The 23,774-nt window shown below is 40.6% G+C and overlaps 1 protein-coding gene across 1 annotated transcript in view; it reads right to left on the reverse strand.

Annotated features, from left to right (window-relative positions):
• The window catches only part of AR (androgen receptor), a 230,683-nt gene extending 207,125 nt beyond the window's left edge, over positions 1-23,558 (reverse strand). The window contains exon 1 of the mRNA XM_027765989.1: positions 21,519-23,558. Within this exon, the coding sequence (XP_027621790.1) occupies positions 21,519-23,092 (1,574 nt within the window). The 5' untranslated portion in view covers positions 23,093-23,558. The remainder of the gene's footprint in view (positions 1-21,518) is intronic.
• Between the last annotated feature and the right edge of the window lie 216 nt (positions 23,559-23,774).

Here is a 23,774-nt window from a genome sequence, read left to right on the forward strand (position 1 = left end):
TGGGGTGTTGAGAGGCGGCCAGGAAGGCCCTTTGTTTACAAGAGGTTCCTAAACAAATCCCAAACTCCTGTGAAGTTCGCTCTCTATGTTAAGAGACACGTTTATGGTTAGTTGTTTGCCAACTGTGTGGATCACAAGGATAAGAAGGGGGACAGTTCCAGGCCAAGGAAGGAAATTCCTATTCAGTGATTCTGTGAAGGAAATCAATGTGTGCAATGGAGTGACTGGTTTAAATGCAGGGGCTCCAAACTCACCAAGAGCCCTGACTTTGCACTGAGTCATTCCCTATGAAGGACAATGACCTCTGGCTAAGAACAGGGGTCTTCACATTCCCCCTTTCCTTGGACCAGCTCAGTCTTGCATTTTGAAGCAAACATAAACTAGCAAAAGATTTCAGCTGGGCTGAGCAAAGTAACTTAATAACTTGCATTACCAAAGCAAATCACGCTCCCTGTTATCTGCAGTGACCTCACACTTAAATTCCAGGCAAAGCATTTTGGAGACTCAGAACTTTGTGAAGAGGAGGAACAGGCAGCAGTGGCCTGGGAAAAGCCCATTTACTTCAGCTGGAGTCTTATGTTTTCCCAAGCTCTGTTTGTTTGGTCTAATAGTAAATAATAATAGGTATTATTTATTAAGTCTTTATTATAGGGGAAATCATGAGACTAGATGTTTTACATTTGCTATCTTTTATTGTCATTAAAAAAAAGAGGAGAAAAGAATTGGTATCTTTATTTAACAAATGAGGAAACTGAAGTGAAGAAGCCCAGAACTCACTGCTAATAAGAGTCAGAGCCAGATTTTAAATCAGTCTGTCAGATGCCAAAGCCTTTGCTCAAGTCATTCAACACATTATACTTTGGCCCTGACCCTACCTTCCTCTTTCTCAAGGGCCCTTCACCCTCTATGTTATCTTATAAAAATCCCTAACAATGCAAAGTATTACTAAAATCATCCAGAGGGGCATTCTGGAGTCATGTAAAGGCTATTAACTGATTAGGAAGTAACTGTAGAAATCATCTACTGAGTTCAAACCTCTGCCGTATACATGGTTACCAACAGATCCAGTCTCTTTTTGAATGCCTTCAGTGAGGATGAATTTACTAGTATGTGATCCTTCCAACAGACAGGTAGATAGGGTGTGATGAATAAGAAGGAAATTAATATTCAGCACCCACTAAATGTCATGCCCTTTAACTCAGTTGTTTGTATTTAGTCCTTACAATAACGTTGTGAGAGCCTTCCAGAGGTGAGGAAGAACTTGAGGTTCAGTGAGGTTATGTTACTCACTTGAGGTCATACAGCTGGTAAGTGGCTGTGCCAGAATTTAAATCCATTGCCTGACTGAATTGTGGGGCCCCTTGTACTTTTTTTAAAAATGAGTCTATGGGATAGAGGGAGGGAGCACATGAGCACATATGTGGGAGGGAAACAGAGATACAGGTATTTTTTGACAAGATCTCACCACATTGCAGTCTTTTCCATCCCAGCCTCTCAGTTAGCCAGGATCACAGGTGCCAGCCACTGTGCCTGACCTGTTTGAGTTGGACCAGGAGCTGAATCCAGGTCTCCCATGCAGCCTCAGCCATAGTGCACTCCACTTTGTGCCATCACAGCTGAGCCCCCTTGTAATTTTCCATAGTCCCTCCTACATAAGAAATGAAAGTCCTTGGATTATGGAAGGCTCTCAAGATCCACTAGGTCCCTGATCTGACAGGGATATCAAATTCAAATGCCTAGAAGAGGCAAGCAGATAATTTCAGTGAATAAAGCAAATCATTGTGCAAATTGGGAAGTGCATGCCTCCTCTAAAGGAGCAGCTGCTTTTCACCTCTAGCTGGTCATTATCACAGAGGAATGAAGGCCCAGTCCTGCCAGATCTTTATTCCCAAAGGTGGAAATCAAAATTTTATGTGAAATGTTAGCAAGAAATTTAATAAACACACACACACACAGACCCCTACACACAAACACACACATACACACACACACACACACACACACACACATACACATATACACACACACAGAGACATACACTGTATAGGCCAAACAAAACTTACACGGTTTATGCTAACAAGTTCTGATATAGAGTGAAACCACTCTGAGAAAATTTGTTTTCATTTGTGGAACTGTACTCTGTCTTCATTGGTTTTTACCCTTTAGGATACTATTTTAAAAAAAAAATCTAACTTCTTTACTCTATGACAATCCTTCAGATATACTGAGATTTTAGTTTTTTACTGTTCACTGTCTCTCTTACCATATTTAACCCAGCATCTCAGCTCCTCCATGCTTTACAAGAAAAGATGTCTTATGAATGCTGGGATTGAACACATTGCAAATATGGTGTGACCAGAATTCACTACAGCAAGACAGTCACCTCCTGTATTCTGAATCTCATACTTCTATTAATGGAATTCTGAGCCATCAGTTGTTTTTGGCAGTCACTTAATACTACTGACTCACAATCATTTAATAAAGACATACTTATGGAATACCTACTATGTACCACACTGTAAGCTATGTGTTTCAGAGATCTTATATAGAGATATCCAAGAAACAATCTTTTCCCTAAAGAAAAAGGAAATTTAAAATATTTAGGAGGATATATCAGACATTCATGTAAATAATTATAATTCAAAGGATTAACTTTCTTTTCTTTTCTTTTTCTTTTCTTTTCTTTTTCTTTTAAGACAAATTTTTGCTGTAGGGTGTGTATGCTCCCCAGAGAGACAGAAAGTAAGAAATCACCCCCCCCAAAGGGGGATGGCCAAGCCTCAGTCCCTTCTCCTCCATTCTCCTCTCGGGATCTTAGGCATGCATGCACACGTGCCTGGTGTGAGATTTGAGTCACTGGGTCCTGGACTGGAACCACAGCTTACTACGTGGGAGTCCATCAATGTAACCATTACATCATCTGCTGGTCTCTAAAGAACTAATTTTCATATCAATGAAGAAGTAAGAAAGGTAGGGACCAGCAGATGGCATAATAGTTGCATCACTGTACTCCCACATGGTCGACCACAGTTCAAGTCCCAGACCCGGTGGCTTAAGACTCATACTGAGTATGTGTGCATGTGTGCACAAAATCCTGAAAGAAAAATGGAGGAGGAGAGATTATGGCGTGGCCATCACCCCTGGGGGATGATTTCTCGCTTTCTGTCTCTCCAGCGACTGCACATATCCTATAGCAAAACTCTCTCTTAAAAAAAAAAAATGAAGGAAGAAAGGGATAAATCTAAAAGGTATTAAGCCCTGACTCCTGACTTGGACTAACATACATCAACTTATCTGAGACCCTCCCACAAAACCTTATAAGCTAGAGATTTCTAATCCTGGTTCAATGATGATGAAACTGAAGTCAATATTTTTTTCAATCAGGTCATTTCGTAGAGAGTAGGTCTCCTTGAGCTGGGAAGATGAGAAAATCCATGTTGTTGGAGGGTATATTTGACCTAATCTTAGATGAACAGATAGTATTGAAATTAGCCTTCAAAGCCAAAAGGATAATAGCTCAAAGAACAAAGGAGTGAGGACAGTTTAATATGACTGTGACTATATACATATGGCTTGATTTTAAGACTTTTGTAAAATAATTATAGGAATTCATACTGGAGACATAAACTACATCATGAGGAGACTTGAACACCAGAATTAAAGAATTTTAACTTTATCCTATAAGCACATAGAGGTGAGCTGAAATTTTAATCTTAACTGCACAGCAAAATTTCCTATGTGCTAAAAACTGACAATAGGGAGATAAATCAGACAGGGCTCCAATCTTGAAGGAGCTTATAAACTAATAGATGGTTAAACCAGGATACTGACAGAATTGGAGTTAAGGTCTGGTGGCATGTATACAATATCCACTAGAGAGTAACAGAGAGATCTAGAGAAAGAGAGCATAAGGTCACTGCACTAATTCAGGCAGGACTTGATAAGAATCTGAGCTCAGGCAAAGAGAATGACAGAACTTACAGGGAAACAACACATTCCTTCACTATTCAAACTACTAAAGCTTCCAGTATGGTTTTTCCCAGACACTGTAGGGTCATTTCGGGTGGGGCCCTCTGAATATGGAAAGGTAGAGATGTCCTCAGAGAGGAGCCCACCTTGTTCACTTTCACATTTGATCTCACTTATTTTGAGTCCATTCAGCACCTCAATAAGGCCCAGCAAGTGTCTGAAACAAACAACCTACCATCTGAAAATATGAGCATGGTTAAGATTTTTGTTCTGTTATTAGGTAGCTGGTGACTAAAATATCTCAGTCCAATTTGGTCTTTTTTCATTTAAAAGGCTAATAAAATAAATTTCTCAAATGAACAATTGGAAACTCCCACAGATTACATACTTGCTAACCTTGGTTTTCAAACAAAGATGAAAGAGAAGAAGGGGTGGGCAGAGTAAATAGACCCAAAACATATTTTATAATCCTGTCTGCACCCAAACATCAAACATCAAGTGTTTCCACCTTTACTCCCAAGTCTTTGTTTATGCAATCTCCTCATCTAATCAGAAATCAGACAATACTTCAGAGAGGTGGTCCAATGTGACCAGTTTGAAAGATGCTTTTTCTCATGTATTGACAATTTTCTAAAGAAAAACGTAAGTAGTTATTATTTCTGTGAGTGGAATAGTTGCACCTTCTTTGAAAGAAAACCTGGAGAGAGGTAGACCTTCACAGTAACCTGTTTCTGTTTCCACAGAAATAATACTATCTGACGACTACATTCATGACTCCCTATGAGACCCTGGGAAACCTATTTGGACCTAGAGAGATGTAGTACCTTACTATTATTAGCAAATTCTTCTTATTTAATGTAAACCCATATGCTGACAATTTTTCCTAACATTTTGCTCCTTTTGTCCAATCCCTTAAAGTAGATGGACTTTGTTTACTCTCCCTGATCTTTGTCAAATCTTGATGGAGATAATTTTTTGAAAATTAATTTTTATTAATTTTTATGGCATGATGGTTACATCACTGGATTCCCACATGGCTAACTGTGGCTCAAGTTTCAACCCCAGAAGCTTGAGACTCATGCCAGGCATGTGTTCGTGCATGTCCAAAATCCCGAGAGGAGAATGGAGGAGAAGGGACTATGGCATGGCCATCCCCCCTGGGAGTATGATTTCTCACTTTTGGTCTCTCTGTCTCTCTGGCAAGTGCACATGCCCTATAACAAAAATCTCTCTTAAAAAATTAACTTTTAAAAAAAGGTTATGGGCAGGATAATACAAAAGAAGTAGAGGGAGACAAATTAGAATGAAAAAGAAACCAGAATAACAGGGTAGAAAGAAGTCTGACAGTCTGACATCTCAAGTTCAAACTCTGGTTCTACTACTTACTACTTACTATATGACCATGGGTAAGCATCTTTCCTTCTTCTTCTTCCATTTTTTTTTTTGTTAGAGATTTTTGCTATAGGGTGCGTGCATTCACCAGAGAGACAGAAAGCAAGAAATCTTCCCCCGGGGGGATGGCTATGGTACAATCCTTTCTCTATTGCCTTATCAGGCTATGGGGCATGCATGCACACATACCTGGCATAAGTTTTAAGCTGCTGGGTCCGGGACTCGAACTGTGGTCAACTACATGGGAGTCCAGTGATATAACCATTTTGTCCCAACTGCTGGTCCCAGCATCTTTCCGATTTAAGTTAAGGATAAGAGTTGTTCAATGCTTGAAGGTAAGGCACAATGCTTTTGCCTTTTAAACACTTTCTCAGGTTAAGCAAGTAACCTGGTGATTAAGGTGCTGGATCTCACATGGCTGGTTCTGTGGTTCGACTCCGAGACCTGGCAACCTTAAAAACACATAGGGCATGTGTACATGCATACCCAAAATCTAAAAACAAAAACGTTCTGTATTATGAAAGCATCTCTTTCCTTAAATGTAGTGAGGAAAATAAAAAAAAACAACCCCTAAGTTGTGAAGCTGAACTGCCTGGATTTTTTTTTTCCTAATTTTTTGCCATAGGGTTCCTACCCTAGGAGACAAAGAAATACAATTGAGAGGGAAGTGAGGAATCACGCCCCCAGAGAGGATCGGCAACATTGCAATCCCATCTCCTCTCTTCTTCTGGCATTTTGGGTATATGCACACGAATCTTGTATGATTTTCAAGCCACTATGTCCAGGACTTAAACCTTGGGCAGCCATGTGGGAGTCTAGCCTCCTAAACCACCATGCCACATGGTGACCCATGCCTGGGAGAGGGAAGTGAGGAATCACCCCCCCAGAGAGGATCGGCAACATTGCAATCCCATCTCCTCTCTTCTTCTGGCATTTTGGGTATATGCACACGAATCTTGTATGATTTTCAAGCCACTATGTCCAGGACTTAAACCTTGGGCAGCCATGTGGGAGTCTAGCCTCCTAAACCACCATGCCACATGGTGACCCATGCCTGGATTCTAACATAGACTTTTCTACTCACTTGTTCTGTAATCTTGAACATGCTAGTTAATTTCTGTTTCTTCATTTGTAACATGGAAATGATAACATTACATATCTCATGGAATTATTAATATTTTAATATTAAATAAATTAATACACCTAAAGAAAATAAAACAAATCTTAACTCCAAAAAACTGGTAATTTTCTTTTTCTTACTTTGGGAACTCTCCAATTAAGCAGGCATTGAATTGCTCAGGTTTGTAACATGCTCTGAGATTTTCAACCATCCTCGAATGTCTAGGCCTTTTTCAATAATTCCTATAATCTTGTTTTCCAAAATCCCTATCATAAATTGTCAACTTCTTCTCACCATCCCTTGCTGTCCCTCCATCCCCACGTTAAGCTTCAAGCTATTCATCTATTTGGTGAGAGTCAATGGACTAATAGGAGAAGCACCTAATAAAGTTACCTCAGTCACTAGGCTTTTTTTTTTTTTTTGCCTTAGTGTGTGTGTGCTCTCCAGAGAGGAGAGACAGAGAAAGTGAGAGGGAAAGTGAGAAATCACCCCCCAGGGGATGGTTACACTGAATCCCTTCTTCCCCATTATCCTCCTGGGGTTTTTGGACAAGCACGCACAGGCTCCTGGTGTGAATTTCAAGCCACCAGGTCTGGAACTTGAACCATATTCAGCTATGTGAGAGTCCAGTGACATAACCACTATACCGGGTGCTGGTCCCAGTCACTAGTCATTTGAGATGGCAAAGATGAATGGCTGGTTTAGACCTTGTGGTGAGAAGTCACACTTCCTGGAAATGAACAAATTTTCTTCTATTTTCTAGCTCTGGGTCCCTTGAGCAAGTTACTTAACCTTTCTGAGCCTGCTTCCCAAGGTTGATGTTGGAATTAAATGAAAAAATCTATGTGAAGTGCCAAAATTTGGCACACAGCAAACAACTAGTAAATGTTATCATTATTATTTTTATGATTCATTGTTCTGTGTATGGAGTTACTCTTCCAATTTAGACTTTTACAAAGAAGGAACATATAGCGGGGACCAGCAGATGGCTCCAACATAGTCGACCGTGGTTTGAGTCCCAGACTCAGTGGCTTAAAACTCTTAGCGGGTGTGTGTGCATGCGATCCCAAGATCCTGAGAGGAGAACGGAGAAGGTATTGCAATATGGCCATCCCCCCTGGGGGGAAGGGTGATTTCTCACTTTCTGTCTCTCTGTCTCTCTCTTTTTTGGGGTAAGTGCCCTACAGTAAAAATTGCTTTCAAAAAAAAAAAAATGAAGGAACATATAGCCAACGCCCAGAACAGGCTCTGACAAGGCTGAGACCTATGTGACCTTGTCCCCTTGGCCAAATCACAATCCATCTGTGTGCCTTAGCCACCTCACCCATAAAATAAGCTAACTGGAAAAGGTAGTCTCCAAGGTTCTGTGACCTCTAATATCCTAGAATTTCAGGCCATTTCTATTCAGGTTTCCTATAGGTCCCAGCATTGATCAAAGCTTTGAACTACAGCCATTAGAAGTCCACTTCCTGTGGTTTGCAGAGATAGATTATATTTTGGTATGTGGTTCAGGAAAACCATAATACTAATAGTTTGGTTTGATTAAGAGCAGTATCAATTGGTACAGTTTTCCAGGTTTTTTTAAATTCTTTTTTGTTTTTTGCTATAGGGCACATGTGCTTGACAAAGAAAGATGGGGACAGAAAGAGAAGGAAAGTGATAAATCACCTCCCAGGGGGATGGCCAAGCTGCAGTCTCTTCTCTTCCAGTCTCCTCTTGGGATTCTGGGCACACATGCACATGCACTCGTGGTGTCCTTCAAGTCACCCAGTCTGGGACTTGAACCAAAGAGTTGGCCATATAAGATCCAGTCACCTTAACTTGCTGCTTGTTGGCCCAGTTTTTCAATTTTTTTTTTTTGATTTGCTATTTAGTTTAATTACCTGACTTAAGGTTTGGGAAAGAAGAAAAGGCTTACTCCCCCAGTTGAGGCCTCAGAATAGCACTGAGCAAAGGACCACTGAACTGGGATGGAAAAGAACTGAGTTTGTGCCCCAGTTCTATTGCTAGCTTATTTTATTCACCTTGGACAACTATCTACACTTCTCTAGGCCTTTATAAAGTAGAAAGGGGAAGGATGGAGCACTAAAAGTCTAGGTGGTTTCTAAGGTTCCTTGTAATGTCCTTGAAGAGCAAGAATGTTGACAGCACTGCATGATAACTAAGTCCTCACCAAGTAACTCAAACTTTTTATACTCAGAATTGAACTTGTGATTCCCATTCTATCCTGTGCACCTGTTCTACATATGCTCTTAGTGATAATTTTTGAGTGATCCTGAGAGGAGAATAGAGGAGAAGGGATTGTGGCATGGCCACCTTCCCCCGGGCTGGGGGGATGATTTCTCAATTTCTGTCACCCTGTTTTCTCAGTTGCTCAGACCAAAAATTTGTCTATCATCTGTGTCTCCTTTTTTTTTCCACAATAAATATTCAATCTATCAGTAAATGCTGTTGGCTACTTCATAAAACACATCCAGAGGAGCTAGCAGATGGCATAGCAGTTGTGCCACATGGCCAACCATGGTTTGAGTCCCGGATCCATTGACTTGAAACTCATGCCGGGTGTGTGTGTATGTGTAAACTGTGTGCCCAAGATCCCAGGGGGAAAATGGAGGAGAAGGGATTTTGGCATGGCCATCCCCCTTGGGGGGTGATTTCTCACTTTCCTTCTCACTGTTTCTCTCTCTCCAGTAAGTGCATACATCCTAAGGCAAAAATCCTTTAAAAATATAGAGAATCTAGTTATTTCTTACCTCCTCCACCAATACCACCTTAATCTGAAACACCATCATATCTCACCTGGATCAATGCAGTAGCCACATACTCCTGCTTCCCCCTTGTTCCCACAGTCTCTTCTCTATAGATAAAATAAGTAAACAAATAAATGTATATTATATCAGAGAGTGACAGATGTCATGAAAAAGACAGGCGGCTGGGAGGTAGCACAGCAGGAAAAACAAGTGTGATGTTCTGTAAGGCTGACCCACATGAAAAGGTTCTGGTTTTGCATCCAGAGATCTCCCTGGGTACACTGGGCACATGACTGTCCATGATCCAGGACTGGCTGAAGCTGAGGATGGATCACATTAAGATTCAATTGAGAAATAAAGAAAGGGACCAGCAGCTGGCGTAATGGCTATGTCGCTGGACTCCCATGTAGTCAACCGCGGTTTGAGTCCTGTACCTGGTGACTTAAAACTCACCCGGGTGCGTGTGTGTCCGTGCCCAAGATCCTGAGAGGAGAATGAAGGAGAAGGGATTGCAGCTTGGCCATCCCCCCTGGGGGGTGATTTCTGTCTTTCTATAACAAAAACCTTTACAAAAAAGAATATTGTCATGTATCCTTTAGTCCCTAAATTTTTTTTCTGCTTATCATTTCCCTCCCTAAACCAACACTCTACAATCCCATTTACAGAGAACTTCAAAGCAAGTCACCAGGATTAATCAAAACCTTAAGAGCAGAAAAATCATTCTGAACCTGACCACTACATGAGGCATCTTCACTGGCTCTCATGCCAAACTCAGATGCACTAATCACTCTCAAATTTAATTCATTACTCATATTATTGCAGACTTGTCTAGTCAAAGACAGTAAAATATGTTACCAGAAAGCTCAATGATATAGCCAAAGAAACTAATAACTAACTTGACTGGGGTGGCACTGTTAAATAAGCTGAAATAGATTTCAACTCCTTGCTTCAGTTCACTCTTCAGTGACTTTCTAAAGATTCCTCCTCCTCATCTCCAGTCATTTGAAATACCCATCAGGACCTGTTATCTATTGCTTGAGTTAAGTCATGCCCTCATCTACTTCCATAAAGGATTACAAACAGCCACAGGTAACCACTTTGGCTGACATTGGTCCATTTTTTTAAAGGCTTGTATATTAAAAAGCCATACCATACAATCCAGCATCTCATCACACTGGTGCTGCCTTTCTGTTGTTTTTCTATTTTTGTTTATAACTATTAGTTCTTTGAAAGCAGTGACCTTGAGATTCTTTCTAAATTGTGTCCTCTTTCTCCCAATTTCTTCTTGGCACACACTGGTCACATAGCAGGTGCTCAATGAAAAGTGGTTGATTAATAGATTCTTTTTAAAACATCACTTTATTAGAGGAAATCCAGATATTGGGTTACAACAGACCCTTTTACTGGGTGCCCTGCAGATCACTTACCGTTCTTAGGAAACTTCAGCTATAGCTGCTTAGCTATGACCTAGAGTGTTAATGAGGCCAAAGTCCAGGCCTGTATATGTGAATTTTATCCTTGCTTCATGGTTATAGAGTGCATCCTTGAGAAGAAACCTAAATTATATGAGAGTAAATGAACCATTTCCTCATCAATAAATACACATCAGGAGAAATGTCATTTAGTTTATACAAAGGATAAAATGTAAAAATGTAAAATTATGGCTTTACCTACTTACACAAACCTAAACATAACCTAAACATACACCAAATACAGCCAGATTTCTGTGGTCTTGTTTACATTTATTACCTCTTCGCATTAGTTTTATACACAGAAATTATTACTGTTCTTCACCTCCTTGTTAATAGTGCCCAAACCCTGAGTTAAAATAAAGATTTTCAACTGCATAAACCTTACTATAGTTCTTTTCTGCTTTTCTCTAAAGAGCTGAACATTTAGAAACACTCTCTTATTTATCCAAGAAGGGAATGGCATTATCAGTTCCATTTCAAAGATGAGTAAAACCAAGAACAGTGCCCCTATGTAGTGTTCAGGCAGGATAAAATGAAATATGCTTTAATTTTGAAGGCAGCAGCAGAAATCCTCTGCCCTTTAAGTCCCAGAGGTGTTCAAAGCTCAATACTTTCAATAAGGCTGTTATTTTGATACAAGATCAAAATAAAAAACAAATATATTTCTACACACTGGTAAGGAATGATCAGAAAAGAAAATAAAGAAAACAATTATATTTATAATAGCATCAAAAATTGAAATATTTGGGAATAAATTTAACAAAATAAATGCAAAACTGAACATTATAAAACATTGTTGAAAAAAGTAAAGAAAATCTGTATAAATGGAAAGACATTACATTCTTATAGATCAAAAGATTCAATATTGTTACAATGGCAATATTCCCCAATTTGATTTATGGATTCAAAACAGTCCCTATCAGAATCCTAGCTGGATTCTGTATAAAAATTGAAAAGCTGATCCCAATTCACATAAAAATTCAAAGGACTCATAATAGTTAAAAATCTTGAAAAAAAAGAACAAAGTTGAAAAACTCATACATTCTCATTTCAAAAATCACTAAATACAGTTGAGTCCAGAAATAAACCCTCACATATATGATTAACCAACTTTACACAAAGGGTGCCAAACCAGTTAAATGGAGAAAAATTCAACCAATGATGCTATGATGACTGGGTATCTACACACAAAAGAATGAACCTGGACACTTACATCATATATAAACATTACATCAACGTTGATCAGAAACCTATAGAATGTTTCCAATACAAAGAAATCACAAATGTTTGAGATGATGGATATGCTAATCATCCTGATATAACCATAATACATTGTATTCTTGTACTAAAAATTCATACTGTTCTCCATAAATATATGCAATTATCACGTGTCAATAAAATAATAATAAGATGTTTTAAAAAGCTGATCAACCAGTGAGGAAGGAAGGTAGAAGAGAGGAAGAGTATAGGGATGGAACTTAGAGAGAAAAAAAATAACAAAGGTAAGACATTTGTGGGACACAGTAAAGGTTTATTACCTGTTGATGATAACGTGTATAGTATTCTCAACTGGACTAATCTGAGATGTATTTAATGTTGGGGAAATTCTCTTGAAAAGCCAAATGATGTATAGCAATCAAATGCATAAGAAAATAATAAAAATAATAATAATAAAACACAAAAATGACTTAACCATATAAATGTGGAAGCTATCAACAATGAATGGGCTTGAAATATAAAAAATGACAATTTATTAAATATGTTTTCTCAACTGTAATGACTGCTTCATCTCCTGAGTAATCAAGGCCATCGCTAAAAGTCAGATGCTATTAGAACCTACATCAGTCAACAACTTATACTTACTCTATTATTTTTCCATCATATACCCACTATGGATGCTTCACATGCTGCATGCAAGCTTTTTTTACTAATTAAAAATAAAATGTTTTGTAATGCTACACAGATAATTTTTAAAAATTAAAAAAGAAATTGATCAATCCGGCGAGTGCACATGCCCTATAACAAAAATTTCTCTTTCTCAAAAAAAAAAAAAAAATCGATTAACGACCTAAATAAAAGCAGTTAAAACTATGAATCTCAGTGTCAGCAGGTGGCATGGTGGATAAGGCAGCTGGACTCCCACATGTGTGACTACAGTTTGAGTCCTGGACCCAGCAGCTGAAAAATCACACCCTCTGGGGAGTGATTTCTTACTTTCCCTCTCATAGTCTCTCTGATGAGTGCACATATCCTAAGGCAATTTTTTTTAAGGAAGAGATTTTTCCTATAGGGCACATGCGCTTAGCAGAAGGACAGAGAAAGATAGAGAGAAAGAAAACAAGAAATCACCCCCCAGGGGGGATGGCCATGCTACAATCCCTTCTCCTCCATTCTCTCCTCAAGATTTTGGCAAGGCATGTACATGCCTTCAGCATGAATTTAAAGCCACAGGGTCTGGAATTCAAATCCTGGTCAGCCATGTGGGAGTCCAGTGACATAACTGTTACACCATGTGCTGGTCCCTGAAAAATTCTTTTTTCTCTTTTTGGAGAGGTTTTTGCTATAGGGCGCATGCGCTCGCCAGACAGACAGAGAGAGATAGAGAGACAGAAAGCGAGAAATCACCCCCCAGGGGGGATGGCCACGCCGCAATCCCTTCTCCTCCATTCTCCTCTCGGGATCTTGGGCACGCACGCACACATGCCCGGCGTGAGTTTTAAGCCACCGGGTCCGGGACGTGAACCATGGTCGACTACATGGGAGTCCAGCAACATAGCCATTACACTAACTGCTGGTCCCCGTCCCTGAAAAATTCTTTAATAAAGAAAAAAAATTATGAACCTCTTAGAAGGAAACATTGATATAAATCTTTGTGACCTTCGATAAGGCAAAACTTTCTTAGATTGACATCAAAATCAGAAGCTGAAGAAGAAAAACAGATAAGCTGGACTTTATCAAACTTAAAAAATTTTGTGCTTCAATGGGTACCATAAAGAAAGTGAAGGCAATCCACAGAATGTGAGAAACCATTCACAAATTATGTTATAGTTCAATAATAAAAATAAGACAACAATACTAAAAAATGAGCAAAAGATCGGAACAGACATTTCTTCAAGAAGATACAATGCAGAGTCAATAAGCACATGAAAAAATGCTGAACATTATTAATCATCAGAGAAATGCAAATAAAAACCGTAATGAGATACTACTTCATATCCACTGGGGTAGCTATAATTAAAAGATAAAAAACACAGATATAAAAAATTTTGCAAAAAATGTGTAAAAAAGGAAACTCTCATACATTGCTGATGGGATTTTAAGATAGGACAGCTACTTTTGAAAACAGTGTGGCAGTTCCTCAAAAGGTTAAACATAGAGCTACCACATGACATGAAAATTTTACTCCAAGATATGTATCTAAAAGAACTAAAAAAACAGGTCCACAAAAACACTGATACATGAATTTCCACAACAGTATTATTCATAATAGCCATTCTTCATCAACTGAAGAATGGAGAGAATATATATGGTCTATCCATACAATGGAACATTATTTAGCTACAAAAAAAAAGAATTAAATATTGATATGTACTTCAACATGGATGGACCTTTAAAACATTATTCCACATAGGGGCTGGCAGGTGGTATGGTGGTTAAGGACCCTGGACTCCCACATGACTGATTATGGTTTATATATCCCTGAAAGCTTGCTTTCTCACTTTCTCTGTCTATGTCTCTGTCTCTCTCTCTGTGTCTTTCTCTGATCTAATAATAATAATAATAAATAAAGTTAAGGACCAGCAGATGGCCTAATGGCTATGTCGCTGGATTCCCTGTAGTTGACTGTGGTTTGTGTACTGGACCCAGTGGCTTAAACCCACACCAGGTGCATGTGCATGCATGCCCAAGATCCTGAGAGGAGAATGGAGGATAAGGGATTATGGCGTGGCTATCCCCAGGCGGGGTGGTGATTTCTTGCTTTCTGTCTCTGTGTCTCTCTCTTTCTTTCTGGTGTGTGTACATGCCCTATAGCAAGAACCTCTGAAAAGAAAGAAAGAAAGAAAGAAAGAAAGAAAGAAAGAAAGAAAGAAAGAAAGTTAAATATAATAATTCTTAAAAAATAATTATTCTACATCAAAGAAGTTAGTCACAAAAGACCACATATTGAATTATCCTATTTATATGAAATATCAGAATAAGAAAATCCATAGTGACAGAAAGTAGATAAGTTGGGGGGAGAGGAGGGCAGGGATATGACTGTTAAGGGACTCAGAGTTTCTTTTTTCTTTTTTTTTTTTGGAGAGATTTTCACTATAGGGCGCGTGCGCTCGCCAGACAGAGAGAGACATTAGAGACAGAAAGCGAGAAATCACCCCCCAGGGGGGATGGTCACGCCGCAATCCCTTCTCCTCCATTCTCCTCTCGGGATCCTGGGCACACACGCACACGCGCCCGGCATGAGTTTTAAGCCACCGGGCCCGGGACGCGAACTGCGGTCGACTACGTGGGAGTCCAGCGACATAGCCATTACGCTAACTACTGGTTCCCTCAGAGTTTCTTTTTTAGGGTGATTAAATTGTCCTAAAATGTACTGTGGTAATGGTTGCATAATTCTGAATATATTAAAACCTATTGAACCATATGCTTTAAATTGTTTAATTATGTAGATTGTGAATTATGTCTCAATAAAGCTGTAATTTAAAAAATAAAACTTAGATACTATGTGGTCTAAATTGACAGCATTCTTAAATGACCAGAATTTTAGTGCTATAAATTTATCTAGATGAGTCACCCTCAACCCCAGTGTGGCCCACAGGTTTGTATGGTGTGAGTAAGGGGTGGCATCACCCACGAGTGTGCAAACAATAATTTGTGGACTATCATTTTTATCATCAGCCAGTGAGAGTAGCCCTTACTGAGCCACAACTTAGAGCATTATCTATCAAGTGGGAAGGATCTAGAAGAAGTAGCTGGAAGTGCTGCACTAAAGATTTTCCCTCAGGGCAAACAAAAGTCACAAAAAATTACAACTACTTTTTTTTTTTTTGAGAGGTTTTTCTCTATAGGGCACATGATGCACTCGCCAGACAGACAGAGACAGAGAGACAGAAAGCGAGAAATCACCCCCCAGGGGGGATGGCCACGCCGCAATCCCTTCTCCTCCATTCTCCTCTCGGGATCTTGGGCACGCACGCACACGCGCCCAGCGTGAGTTTTAAGCACCGGGTCCGGGATGCAAACCGTGGTTGACTACGTGGGAGTCCAGCGACATAGCCATTACGCTAACTGCTGTTAACCTAAATTGCAACTATTTCTATTATATCAACTTAGCAAAGGAATGATCACTGAGCATTTCTGGTGCTAGAGAATAAACTAGAAAATGCTGGGTCTTTCTTTGAAAATGGTCCTATGTAAATATGAGATTTCATAATTCACTTCTATATGACCAAGGGCAACCAATGCTGGTAACTGTACAGTAATTTATAAGCAATTTTTAAAAAGTCAACTCTGTTTAGGATGAAGATAACTCACTCTGAATTTAACATTCCAGAATTTGGTGGAATATTGGCAGAGAAAGTATGAGGTAGAATAATTTCTTAATATATTTATTTGTTTTCAAATAATGAATTTACATACAGCCTGAGCAGATTAGCTCAGCAGGACATCTCCAGTGAGCACATTAACCTGCAAATTAGGTAGTGCTTGTGATATCATTGTTAAGGTATGACCCAGACTGTTGTCCGAGAAGGAAGAGGGTACAATTATTCTCAGGATCCGAGTAAAGGTTGGCAGTATGGCCAGTAGGGACAATTATTCTCAGGCTCCGAGTAAAGGTTGGCAGTATGGCCAGTAGACAGAAAAAGATAAGAGATTGAGAGAGAGAGAGAGAGGATTAAAATACTTAATTAAAATACTTAATTAAATCTCCAGGTTCTCCGAACAAGTACTTTAACTCTCTCAACAATTGTAAAATCAGGCTCTAACCTTATAGCCAAAAAAAAAAAAAAAAAAACAACTATAGCCAAAAAAAAAAAAAAAAAAGCGACTATTCATTCTGCAATCTCTCATGGTATGTAATTTTAGGAGAGAGGGACTGAGGTGGATTTAATCTGTTACTCCTCCTCAGATAATTTTTTTAAAAAGAAATTTTTTAAGAGCATGCCACAGGTGTAATGAGAAAAAAATACTGAGAAGTAGAAAGAATATTCTGTATTTCAATGTCCAAAGCATGAAAGGAGTGTAATAAAAGAAAACCAGGGACAGGCAGTACTCAAGAAAGCTGCAGATGAAAAGAAAATGGTGGCGATGAAAGGTACTAAGAGATTTTGTTGTTTTCCTTCTCCACCAACCTCACAAAACTTAATTTTTTGCTTCTTATTTTTCAGAACCATGATTTCAGGTTTGGCTATAAAATAAACTGCTTACTTTGCCACACGAGCCCACATTCAGCTCCCTACTGAAGCATGATTCAGAATAAAACGGTGGTCTTGATATTGCTATTTTTAAAAACATCATAAAATTATCCATGCCTCTAAATCCAATTCACATAACTCCATCAAAAGCAGTCACAGTACACCAAGTCATAAGATAAAATAATTCTTTGTTTTAAATGCATATTTCTACACCAGATGAGAAAAATCACTGTAGGGAGGAAAAACACTTAAAAAATTAAATATGCCAGCAAATTCAACATATTATTTCAAAGTTTATAGCTTAAAGAGTGGACGTCTGATGAGGTAAAATTAGCTCTAGCAAGAAAGCACGGAAAAGTGATCCTCTGCTTGGAAGGCTACAAGCTTCTTTGAAAAAACTTCTCTCTGATGTTAACCTCTGGTCAAGCTGAGAGAGATATTCTGTAGATGAGCAAAAAGGGACTTGTATTGCTACATCCTCTAGATGCTTCCAAATGGGGTGCCACTCAGTCCGGCATTTGGTCCTCAGGTTCTGATTACTGGGGCCCATACAAAACTTTCCAGGTATTTGCTGACCACAGAAAAAGGATGCTGCTTCTAAACATTTCGGCCCTCAAAGACTCTGGACAGAAAGTATCTGTATGTCTTGGTTCCAAAGCAAATTTCTACATTATAAAATAGACAAATTGTTTCTTATAAGATAGTCACCAAAAAACTGCTTTATAAGATGGAAAGGGATAGGAGATGGAAAGGAGAATAAATAAAATGCTATATTGGGGGGGGCATGAATAGAGAAAGGCAGGATTTGTCATTCTTAAAGCATTGCTAAAATGCTGGAACAAACTACCAAGAGAAAAATTAAATTGTAATTTTTACATATGGGTAATTTCTATAAACCTCAGCTCTAATGCATAGGCTCCCTGGAGGCAGCAACTTCCAAGAATAAATTTTCGCCATATTGTTGTGGTGTTTGATATTAGAGGTCCTATGTTTGTCCAGTGGGCTAGTGGTCAATTAACAAGGTTGTAGTCTTGTTTGAGCTCGGAGAGAGAAGACAGGCCCATAAAATATCATCAGGGGTTGCACACAACCCTATCATTTTTATTCCTTCTGTTCAAACCACATGCCAAATTAAATTTAAAAAGGGCCACCTTGGGCCTCTCTCCTCTCTGCAGAAACTTCGTAGATGTCTAAAAACATAGAGCTACTGCAGAAATTACTGAAATTTTTTTTAAAAAATCTTCACACTGTTAACTAATGTGCATTGAAAGCACAAAATGGAAAAGGGAAGAACCAAACAGGCTATTGGAAGCCTCTAAAATTTTGAGATTTTTTTAAAAGCAAAGTTGGCACATAGTACACGCAATACTGAGGAGGAAATTTTGGCTTTGGCTTAAAAATATCCCATGACTTTCACCAAACTGTGACTCTGAAAAGTGAGGGAAAGAAAGAGAAAGTAAGAAAATACAGCAACTTTTAAATTGGAATTCATTGCATTCTAATGAATTGACTTATTTTCGATAACTGATTCAAGGATCTTCTATATACTAGAAACGGAAATTCTTAGTCAGCCCAATAGATAGGACCATCAGTCTTCCCTTTCACTAGACTCCTTATAACCAGTGCAGCAATCACAAACCAGGAAAGATTAAATAATCTTGCATTTTTTGGTACTGCTAAAATCTCACCAGTTGAAGTCCTCAATTTAAGCAGAATGTCAAGGGGAGATCAGGGTATGATGGTTTCTTAGTAAGTTTTTCCACTAAGACCTGAGATAAAATTACCAAGCTTGCTTAACACCTGATAGGAAGAACTTTTTGCTCTCTATAAACACTCCCTCACATAGTACACGCAATACTGAGGAGGAAATTTTGGCTTTGGCTTAAAAATATCCCATGACTTTCACCAAACTGTGACTCTGAAAAGTGAGGGAAAGAAAGAGAAAGTAAGAAAATACAGCAACTTTTAAATTGGAATTCATTGCAATCTAATGAATTGACTTATTTTCGATAACTGATTCAAGGATCTTCTATATACTAGAAACGGAAATTCTTAGTCAGCCCAATAGATAGGACCATCAGTCTTCCCTTTCACTAGACTCCTTATAACCAGTGCAGCAATCACAAACCAGGAAAGATTAAATAATCTTGCATTTTTTGGTACTGCTAAAATCTCACCAGTTGAAGTCCTCAATTTAAGCAGAATGTCAAGGGGAGATCAGGGTATGATGGTTTCTTAGTAAGTTTTTCCACTAAGACCTGAGATAAAATTACCAAGCTTGCTTAACACCTGATAGGAAGAACTTTTTGCTCTCTATAAACACTCCCTGAAAATTGCACATGGTCTTCAAAGACACATATCCCTTAAATATGTGAAACCGTTGGTTTATCCTCATTACATGAGTAATTTATGGGGAAGGTATGCTGAAGACGGATGGTTCCAGTGACTGGGTTTAACATCATGGTAGGTCAGGAAGCACCTCAGACATTCTCCTCCCCCAAGAAAAGTTTACGGCAAAAGGAGTACTTCATTCTCAAGTGACATCCCTAGAAAAAAATTAACCCGACCAAGTAAATCTTCTCATAAAACTAAAAAGACTTTTTATCTCTCAGTATAATCCCATTGCAGAAATAAACACTATAAATTAAATGGAAAAGATTTTTGAGGATATAAAATGAGCCTTAAGCTAAACCTTAGAAACTTAATAGAATGTATATCCTAGTAAAGATCTGTTTCTTCAATAGCCCAGAGAGTAATATTTTATAAAATCTTATCCTCCTTTCTTTTTGGACACTGAACTATCAACTTTCCAAGAACTAAAGCATTACTAAAAGAAGGCAAATTGTTGGACTTGAGTCACCAAATATATTGAGACTAACAAGAAAATTGTGGACAAGGCATAAATAAAATAAAATAACTATAAAACTCAGAATGAATGCATGAGGACATCAGTACCCAGTCTATCAACTGGAGAAATTAATTCTCTGGTAAATACTCCCTTCTTCCTTAGATAAAGTAATATCTTAATTTGCAGGGAGAAAAAAAGTCTTCGATGTGTTCTCCAATAAGCTCAACAACTGTGTTCTGGAAGCATTTTTATTAAGCAAGATGAAACTGCCTGCCACTTTTTTCTTGTCCTAATTAAAACTCTGGGGCAAGATTAGGCTCATAGGTCACTAACAGTTCTTACTCAATTTGTTAAAGCTAACAGCTCATGTTTTAAAATACAAATATGTCTTTAAAATGATGTAATATAATAAAAAGTCTCCTCAATGTAGATTTAGGAGCTTGCTGGAACAGCAGGAAATGGTTTATAAAAATGTTTTTTCTCAGGAGCTTGCTGAAATAGCAGGAAATGGTTTATAAAAATGTTTTTTCTAATACTTTTATAAGTCAGACTTATAAAACCAAACTTAAGCCTGGCTAAACTTTTCATTACACAAATATTTTCCTCTTATAGATCTGATACAAACCCAAAATAGGGAGCTGTGGATCTGTTATGATCCACAGAGGGAAAACAAACAAACAAACAAAACACACACACACACACACACAAAAAAAATAGAAAACCGATCTGCTATAATCCACAGAGAAAAAAGAAAAACAAAGAAACAAAAAAAACTTGACAAGAGAAAACCGAACCAGTAACTACTTCAGACACATAATCAGCGCTGAGAAACCTGTGCCGGCAAATTCTGCCCAGCCTTTTTCAGGACAGTTGCCCCTCTGCCTATTCCTAATGTGCCTGGTTGGATTCTCTCCACTGACCTCAAATCCTGAAGCAAGTCTCAAACTGCTTCCATTGAAGGAAGTTCACCCCTTCCCCGGCAGCCCTCAAACCCAAAGACCACTTTCTTTGCCTAGTCCAGAATTCCATTTTCTATCTTTGGAGGAGGCGAGGTGAGCTGAAAAACACTTGGGCTGGTCTTTTTGTTTCTGATCTGCGGAGACAGGCCACAGACTGGATGGTAAATCCTAACAGTTCCCAAAAGGAAAATTTGCCACTATTTCTAAAGGACATTCTCAGACTTTGGGGAAGGCAGGTGATTAAGAGTGGAGGACTTAAGGGCTTTATATGCAGTCGTGGCCCTGCTGGAATTGGATTTAAGTTTTTAGTACTGGCAGTGAGGATTTTAAGAGACTGGAGGAGATGTCCAGGAATCTGGAAAAGCATGAACCAGCACCTAAGCAGAGCAGCAAGGATCTGGGGCTCTTACATGAAAACTGTGGCAGGCCAAGGAGCTCCCTTTCCCCCAGGGCTCCAGATTTACAGAAGTTCTTCCTATGGAACAACCCTGCAGAACTTGCCAGTGTTCAGGTGGGGCAGAGGGGTTAGACACCACAGAACACAGACCTACTAAAGGGCTTGAGCAGAAAGTCAGAATTTCTAGGAAAAACTTACCGTGAATCTCCATAAGGTCCGGAGTAGTTCTCCATCCAGGGGCCCATCTCGCTTTTGACACAACTGGGACCAGGATAGGGCATTCTGTTCACCATGTTGCCACCACTGGGATACCAAACATCTGGTGTGGGGAAGTCACCTTCCTGGCCAGTTAACCCCTGAGGTGGCCTAGCATAGCCATAGGGGGCTACAGCCCCAGCCTCACCTGAGCCACTGCCTCCAACCCCACCACAGGGTCCATACAGTTGGCCTTCTTCAGTTGTGAAGAGTGTATGCCAGGAAGAGGAAACAGTGGCTGAGGGGGAACTGGAGCTGGGTCCAGAGGCTGCACCCCCACCGTGCAGGCTCCCCAGGTCCCCATAGCGGCATTGGGTTGCCGACACCCAGGAGCTACCATAGTCCAGTGGGTTCTCCAGCTTGATTCTGGCATGAGGATGAGGAGGTGGCAGTGGGGGAGGTGGCCCGGCCAGAGCCAGGGGAAAGTTGTAGTAGTCTCGACTCTGGTATGCAGCTCCCTCTTCCAGTGGTCCGGACTTGTAGAGAGATAAGGTGGACGGCAGTCCAAGTGTCCCAGAGCTCCCTGCTTCTCCGCTTCCAGAGCAGCCCAAGCTCTCACTGTCTAGCCCTTTGGCATAACCTCCTTTGAAAGGGGAATACTCAGCAGTCTCTTCAGTGACCTTTCCTGGGCTGTTGTCTAGCAGAGAACCTTTGCATTCGGCCAGTGGGGCACCAGCCGTGGGACGCACAGCGGGTGGGCCTCCCAGGAGCGGGGCATACATGCAATCTCCCCGAAGCTGTTCCCCAGGACTGAGATGCTCCAATGCCTCCACACCCAAGCCCATGGACACCGACACTGCCTTACACAACTCCTTGGCGTTGTCAGAGATGGTTGAAGTGCCCCCAAGGTAACTGTCCTTTGACGAAGTGAGAGCCCCAGAGGCCTCCCTCACTCTCCCACTGCTGCTGCTTTCGGATACTGCCTCCTGATGCTGCTGCTGCAGCTGAGGCTGTTGTGACGGAGGCAGTGGCGGCGCCGGAGGCAGTGGCGGCGGCGGCTGCTGCTGAAGGAGTTGCATGGTGCCAGTCTCGCTCAGGATGTCTTTAAGGTCGGCGGAACAGCTGCTTAAGCTTGGGAAAGTGGGACCCAGCAAGGACAACGTAGATGGGGCAGCTGAGTCATCCTCGTCTGGAGGTGCTGGTGGTTGCTGAGGCAGCCCCTTGCCAGCGGCCTCGGCGGACCCAGGCTCTGGGACACAGCTGCTTTCCGGGTGACCCTCGGGAGCTGACTGCTGTTGTGAAAGCTGCTGTTCCTCATCCAGGGCCAGGTAGCCTGTGGGTCCTCTGCTCGGAGCTTGGGGCGAGTCATCGTTACCCCGCTGCTGCCGGGGGCTGGTTTCCTGCTGCTGCTGCTGTAAAGGAGCGCAGGGAGGTGCTATGCTCGCAGCTTCAGGGTGCCGGGGGACCGGGTTCTGGATCACTTCGCGCACGCTCTGGAACAGATTCTGGAAAGCTCCTCGATAGGTCTTGGACGGTGGCCGGGGGTAGACCCTCCCCAGCCCAAACTGCACCTCCATCCTTGAGCCTGGCTAAATCGTCCACCTAATTTCCTTACTCTGTCTCCCTTTTTCTTAGAATATTTCAACAGGCAGTGACGATGCGGTAGAAGCTGCTGTTAGCAACCTACCTGCGGGAAGCTCCAGGGAAAGAAACTTGTAGGAGCAACCACGCAAGAAGCACTCTGACAGCCTCAAAGTCTCATGCAGAGGAAGACACGCGCTGGACACGGTCCCTGCACGGTTCACAGTCTATTCCCAAATACTTGAAGGGTGGATTCCAAAACTGCTCAAATCAAAGTGGAAAATAAGGGAGGAATCCTCCGCCTTCCAAACTCAGTGTCCACTAAAGCAGGTGCAAATAGGAACTGGGTTATTTTCTGTTTTTATTTTTACTTTCTCGTTTCCTTTTTTGTCTGTTTACTACTAAAGCCCTGACTGCCTCATCTTTTGATCTCTAGCTCCTCACTCGGGGTGGGGGTAGGGGTGGGGGTAGGGTGGGGGGGGGCGAGGAGGAGGTGTAGAAGGAGCGGGAAGATCAAGGAGGCCCTCCCTGCGTGCTTCCTAACCAGCCAGATCCCGGTGGCAGTGCTGGAGTCCTTCCCCAGTCTCCCTGGCTCCCAAAAGCCTTCTTTGCAATGTGCAGCTAGCTTCTCCGCTCGCAGCCAAAGGGAGGTTACCTCTCTGCAAACTCAGGCTGGCT

Source organism: Tupaia chinensis, unplaced genomic scaffold (assembly GCF_000334495.1).
Source record: "Tupaia chinensis unplaced genomic scaffold, TupChi_1.0 Scaffold140102_1, whole genome shotgun sequence".
In the NCBI taxonomy this organism is placed as follows: Eukaryota; Metazoa; Chordata; class Mammalia; order Scandentia; family Tupaiidae; genus Tupaia; species Tupaia belangeri.